We start from the raw sequence: 6,400 nt of genomic DNA, 5'->3' as shown, positions 1-6,400 counted from the left end.
ACAGGACAGATTCTATCAAATCTGGCAACAAACAACTTCTGGGAATTAAAGACACTTGAACCTGAGCCTGGACTGTTCAGGTTAATTAACTGAATCTGTCTGTCTAAAAATAAACTTGGCAAAGAAACCACTTAAGATCTGTCAGGTCTGAAGTTTAGGAAAAAGTTCAAAAGTGAACCTCAAATTCTTTATATTTGGCTTTTGATTAGGATTTTTTTTTTTTTTAAAGACCCCCCCCCCGCCACAGGTTTTCTGTCTGGAAATGTTTTCGCTTTATTAAAACTGAAATCCGTCAGCAGCTTCATCACCTCAACTGACCGGATCCTCCAGAATGAAGGTGGGATCTCCCGCAGACATTAAGTCTCTATTTCTTTGTGAAAAACTTCCTGAAGACGCTAATTCTCTGCCTGTCTTTGTTCACGCTGTCCTCTGTCACCTGGGGGGTCGGAGAGGGGGGGTCCTGTGTGCCGGGGGGTGCAGAAGGAGGCGCTGAAGTAGGCTGATTCTGTGAATCTGCAGAATAACAACGATTGATGAGACCAAACACACAGGCAGCTTGAACAAATGCAGACAACCAGCGAGCTGCTGAGTCCTGACCTGCAGTCTGGACCTCCCCCCCCTGCGGGTAGCGGTGTTTGTTGTAGTAGGTGTGGGGGGGTTTGGGAGGAGGTTGGCTCTCGGTGGACCACTGTCTCTCCAGGCTCTCGAGTCGCCCGTCCAAATGTTTGGAAGAAGTCGAGTCGTCCGGCGCCTCGGCCAACTTCTCCAGACTCAGGTTGACGGACGACGCACGCCTGAACAACAACAACAGCACAAATCTGAGGACTGAAACAGGAAAACTTTTAACTTTTCATTCCAAACCTTTAAACCATCAGTGACTATAATTTTCTCAGAGTTGAAATAATCACATCAAACACCGGGACCTGTTTCTGTTATGTTATCACATGTTCACTGATTCTCCAACAAGCTTCAGCTGTTTGATCCGTTCAGGACAGAGACCTGAAAATCAAACGATTCAGTGATCCAGCAGCTCTGACTCTGATTTGTAGGTTCTGTCTTGTCCCAACAGACTGTTGATGGACAAATAGGACAGTAGCTAACTGCTGCTAAAACAATATTCCTGTTTTTCCATTTCTATTTCATCAGCTGTTAAATAAACATGTCTCCCGCTGCACGAGTAATGCCGTGGATGTATTGTGTGGCTTTTCTTGTCACGTCGCCTCAGCGAATTGTATTTCATCTCCGCACTGCAAACCAAAGCAGACATGATGTGCTGCAGCTGAATGGACCCGCGGCTGCGTCAGGTGCCGCCACCACTTCTACCGCTCTGCACCCGCTGCATGTAACACTGCTTGTCAACGTATCTCATTAAAGAAAAATCCTTCTGGCAGGGAGTTTCATTTCTTTTGCCTCTCACCCACCTGAGCGGTGCCCAGAGTTCCCACAGTGCACAGTGTGAACAGGTAGATGTGAAAGTCAAAGTCAAATTACTTCACGCTGTTTGAAGAAAACCACTTTGGACTGAAACTCCATCAAACACTTCTGACGGACAGACTGTCTGGTACTGGAGGTTTGGTGTTCTTTTCTTCAATCAGACGTTCCCTGGATTAAATATGCACTTTTATTTTGTATTATTTCTTTCACATTTTCAGCAGCTCTGGATAATAACTAACTTAAAATACAGTGAAAAAGGTTTCACATACGAATCTATACAGCACAAGCCTGATTATAGTGAGGAGAACTTTTATTTTGGGTTAATAACTGAAAGCTTCTGCCAGCTGTTGATAAAACAAGCATAATCCCAGAAGTTGGTGTGTGTCGGTGCGTCTCTTCAATTTTAGAGAATAAAAGTTTCTTTCAAAAAGATGTAAATGGAGTTGGTGCAACAACTCTTCTTTTTCTGGTAGTTGAACTTGGCGTCAGGATTTGAGGAAATGAAGTACTGATGTGTGTTAGAAAGTGCAGTGTGTGTCTGTGTGTGTCACACCCTGAGTCCTCAGAGTCGCTGCTGGCAGATTCAGGGTAGTTCTGCAGCTTCTTCATCCAGACCTGCTGCAGCTCCCTGCTGGACGCTGCAAACAGATACTGACTGCCATCCTGCAGACTGACAATCGCACAACATACAGCTCAGTCAACACAAAGAGACGTGGATGACAAGCTGAACGTTGGAGAAACGATAAAATGAGATCAGATGTGCTTCTGCATCAGAACAAACAGAAAAAATCATTTTTGCTCACTGACATCAGTTTGAACGTGTTCTCCCTCTTCCTGTAGAACGTGTTCTCCCTGCAAACTGCTCCAACCATGTTGATAGGAGGCCACCTAGAGGTCTTCTGTGGAAGCACAACACACAGCCAGTCAGCAAGGAGCACCTTTTGAGAAATGAAATTTGTTGGGGTGAGTCTCACCTCTGCAGCAGCAGCTTGGTCGTTAAACAGACTGAGTGTTTCTGCCTCCAGAACAGCAAACACGTCCTCCCAGTGGTCCAGACCCTGCAGCAGGAAGTCATCAGTTAGAATAACACTTCCTGCCTGAACCCGCCACAGCATTTAAAAGGGCCATCGCTGAGGGATGAATGATTGTTGGGCTGCACAGAGGTTTCATTTATTTTTGCAGTAATCCAAATGTCTACAGGAATTAACAGTCCAATTCTATCCGGCTCCATTAAAATGTCATTCATTTGTTTGAGGTTCACTGCGCTGCTAAAGAAGACGCTCATCTCAAACTGTTTCAGCTTTAATAAAGCCACATTTTCTCACGCCCGTGTTGTCGAGTTCAGTCTACAGAAACCTTCAGAGAACTCTCCTTCCCGTCTGATGAGAGAAAGATGAGTCGGGTTTTTCTCACCTTGTTTCCCCCTTGTTTCAGCTTGATCGCCAAAGTTCCCTCCATTCTGATTGGCCGCTCTGCTGTCACCTGACAAAAACACGTGTGTGAAAGAAAGTGGTGAGAAACACCAATTATTGTTATTATTCCTCATTCATGATTATGTGCTTCATCTGGCCCGCTCCCATCCATCCATCAACACACACTCCCGATTAAACATGTCAGGCTGAAGTTCCGTTTCATAAATAAGTCAGTTAGACAAATATTATTATCAAGCAGTTAAAAATAGCAGAAATACCAAAAAATGGATGAATAAGAAGGCTACATCATCCCTGAATGGATTGAAATCATTTAGGAAATGCAGCTGGAAAATGTACTGTGAGTACTGTGAGAGGAGGAATTGTTCTCTCAATCTGAGCTGAGTTCTGTATTATTATTTGTTTTGTTATGTCAGAAAAGACAAAACCAATGTCACAAATCATGAGGAGAGATGAGGAAATAAGTCTGAAGACACACAGACACGAAGGACTCAGGACTCACTGCATCTATGATGTAAACTTTTTAACTTCTACTTTCATAAAGACATTTATTGTCTTATCTGGATGTCAGGAAAGTAACCTGACCTGTGATGGCCTTGTCCTTTAATTTGTTCTGTAGTAAATTAGCTGCTATTTGATTTTTTAAAGCGTGTACTTTTCCTCCTTCCTCATCCTGCAGTTGAAAATTATTTTAGAGCAAACGTGTATTTTTAAATGAGGCGCCAACTTAAAATCTGATTGGTTGTCACCTCAGCTGTGGGCTCCTTTAAAGCGTTCAGCTGCTGGGCAGGAGACGGACGTCGGTCTCTTGATGAGTCGGTATCCTCTGTTGTGATAAGTGGAGCTGCTGGGGCGTCAGGTGGTGTAGTCTGTTCATCGGTGGGTGGAGCAGGTGAGTCAGTAACATCGGGCTTTCTTCTCATCGAAGGCGATTCAGAAGGACTTCCTTGTTCTTTGGCAGATGGAGGTGGAGGTGGAGGTTCAGAGGGAGCAACAAGTGGCCTGATTAGTGGAGGCCGGTCAGGTGGTGTAATGGGTTTCTCTGATTGGTTCGGTGGCTTAGAGTGGGGTCCAAACGTCTGCTCTGTGGCGGAGAGTTTTGGCTTTAGAGCCAGGGGAGGTTTAGACCTGGAGCGGAGGGTTTCCTCAGGAGATCCGTTAGAAGAAGAGGAGGAGGCTTGAGGGGGTGATGAAGGTGGAGAAGATTGAGGACGTACAGGAGAGGAGTCGCTGCCCATCGGAGTGGAGCTGAGACTGGCACTTTCAGCTGATTCTTCTTCTTGAGCTTTGTTCTTGGTACCAATGAGTCGCCTGGGAACTGGTTCAGGGAGCAGAGCGGGGCTCTGCGGTGGACTAGAAGATGTGGCCAGCCTGTCTATCTTCCTGTCCAGTGTGGACGGTCTGATGGCTCGGTCCGGCTGGCGGACGGTCCGTGGGATCTTTGGATCCGAGGCTTTACTCCTCAGGGAAGAGACTCTGGCTGGAGGTCTCTTGTCCTGGAGATCTTTGTCCTCGTGTCCATGAAGACCCAGTCTCTTTTCCCTCTACAAAATGAAACAAAAACACTGAGGACAAAGGGAGAGCGTTTGGAGGCTGTTATTCACTAAATGCTACCAACCAACCTGTGTTTTCTTCTTCTGTAAGGCAACGAAGCGGTCGCTCTGGGCCTGGATCATGGCCTCCAGGTCCTCCTGCCTCTTCAGGAGCTCCATAACGTCAGACACAGAGTCCTGGAGGGACCAAAAACCACACAAGATCAGAATACCTGATTAGATATACAGGCCGTCCCTCAGCCTGGCCTGGACTTACTCCGTAGTCCTCAGCCATCAGGGTGTTTTCATAAGAGCTGAGCCAGCGCTCCGCCTGCTCCAGCTCCCTCTGCAGGAGCAGGATCTCCAGCTCCTCCTCATACAGCAGCCTGGTTTCCTGCCACACCTTCTCCACCTTCATCTCCAGCTCTTCCAGCTCACAGATTCTCTGATCCACCTGTGGAGGAAGGATATGAAGTGGGGGACGTTTTGTACCTGCTTTGATTTCCTGCTTTCGGGCACCGTCACCTCTTGAGACATGAAGTGTCTGTCCGTCACCAGTCTCCTCCCTTCGTCTTTCACAGCCTGTGATTTGCTGAGCTGCCTGTCGATCTGGACGCGGTACTCCTCGTGCTTTTTAATGAGCTGTTCCAGGTCGCTGCTCTCCATGCTTTGCACCTCGCCACGCACCAAAGACAGCATCTCCTTCAGCCACGCCCTGGGACACGACACAGAAGTCCAGCCAGATGAAGTCAGTCTCTCCCTGATCTACTATGGACTGTAAAATACTGCAAACCCCCTCCAACCCCTGAAATAATAAGATGAGTGGGAGAAGCTGTGTCCTAATTCAGAGGCTGCATGCTCTGAGAGACATGGTCTACAAAGGTCTGGTCTTTGTAGCCGTTGTTTGGTCTGCGGAGGATCTCTGCTTTTCATCTCACATCTTTCTGTGGTGTTTTTATGGATGGCTCTGAGGACAGTTTGTGCCACTGCAGCTTCTGAAGGATCAGGACAGAGCGTTTCCACCATGAACTGCAGTGAACGTACATGAGTTCAGTCCAGTGTGATAAGTATCTCTGCACATTCTCAGCCTGGGCCAGTCTGGCACTGCGTTGGGCCGCCTTGTCCTGGATGCTGGACCAGCAGGCCTCCAGCTCCTGCAGCCTCTGAGTCACAGCGGACCTGGACTGAGGCTGCCGTCTGCTCAGAGCCCGGCCCGCCTCTTGGCTTTTGGACACTTCTTCCGAGATCAGAGTCAGATCCCTCTGACAGGAGAAACCAACAGGGCAGATGAGGAGTACTGATCTGAGAATTCTGAGAGAGCTAACACCTTCTGGTCTTTCCTACCTCTAGAGCCTCGTGTTGTCTTAGCAGAGTCTGGATGGACTGCAGGTCATGGTCCTGGTCTTCAGAGTCCAGCACAGCCTCCTTCTCAGCCATCCAGCCCTTCAGCTCATCCACATCGTGATTAAACTGATGAATTTCCCGCGCTGCCTGCAGACTCTGTGGCACAGGGGGGAAGAGAGAAGAACCGTCACCACCTCCTTCCACCTCACACCTGAATCTGGGAGAGAACAGTGCTGCACCTGCTCTCTGGTCCTGAGGCCGCTGTTCAGATCGTCCCACAGCCGGCTGAGGGTGTCGTCTCTCCTCCGGGCCTGGTCGTCCTGCTGGAGCCCTCGGCCCAGCTGCCGGACTGAAGTCAGTCTGCTCCGACCCAAACCAGACACCTCAGAGACCAGAACCTCCAGCTTCTTCTGGAGAACCTGTGGAGAGAGGAGGCAGTGGTGAGGACTCATAGGAGGGCGGAGAGGGAGATATCAGCTGCATTTAAAAACAAAAACTCCTGAGAAATGAGGAGAAAGGGGTGAGATTGTTATTGATTTGAAGTGTAATTCTTTCATTTCATCCCTGAAGGGAATTTAAATAATCCCCTTATCGTTTTATTACCTGGTCGTGTATCTATTTACTTCCCTTTTTATTTCTACTATTTAAATCTCGAAGAGC

The 6,400-nt window shown here is 47.8% G+C and overlaps 1 protein-coding gene across 1 annotated transcript in view; it reads right to left on the bottom strand.

Moving 5' to 3' along the window:
• Positions 1 to 364: 364 nt before the first annotated feature.
• sptbn5 (spectrin, beta, non-erythrocytic 5) overlaps positions 365 to 6,400 on the bottom strand; it is a 29,958-nt gene continuing 23,922 nt past the window's right edge. Inside the window, exons 68-80 of the mRNA XM_029494377.1 lie at positions 5,980 to 6,159; positions 5,741 to 5,896; positions 5,441 to 5,658; positions 4,922 to 5,111; positions 4,674 to 4,850; positions 4,487 to 4,594; positions 3,614 to 4,408; positions 2,848 to 2,916; positions 2,409 to 2,492; positions 2,242 to 2,333; positions 1,988 to 2,104; positions 598 to 794; positions 365 to 513 (exon numbers count right to left, since the gene is read on the bottom strand). Coding sequence (XP_029350237.1) covers positions 365 to 513; positions 598 to 794; positions 1,988 to 2,104; positions 2,242 to 2,333; positions 2,409 to 2,492; positions 2,848 to 2,916; positions 3,614 to 4,408; positions 4,487 to 4,594; positions 4,674 to 4,850; positions 4,922 to 5,111; positions 5,441 to 5,658; positions 5,741 to 5,896; positions 5,980 to 6,159 — 2,532 coding nt within the window. The remainder of the gene's footprint in view (positions 514 to 597; positions 795 to 1,987; positions 2,105 to 2,241; positions 2,334 to 2,408; positions 2,493 to 2,847; positions 2,917 to 3,613; positions 4,409 to 4,486; positions 4,595 to 4,673; positions 4,851 to 4,921; positions 5,112 to 5,440; positions 5,659 to 5,740; positions 5,897 to 5,979; positions 6,160 to 6,400) is intronic.

This window comes from Echeneis naucrates, chromosome 22, assembly GCF_900963305.1.
Source record: "Echeneis naucrates chromosome 22, fEcheNa1.1, whole genome shotgun sequence".
Classification (NCBI taxonomy): domain Eukaryota; kingdom Metazoa; phylum Chordata; class Actinopteri; order Carangiformes; family Echeneidae; genus Echeneis; species Echeneis naucrates.
The sequence above is the reverse complement of the archived record's forward strand: the minus strand, read 5'-3'. Positions and strand labels throughout refer to the sequence as shown.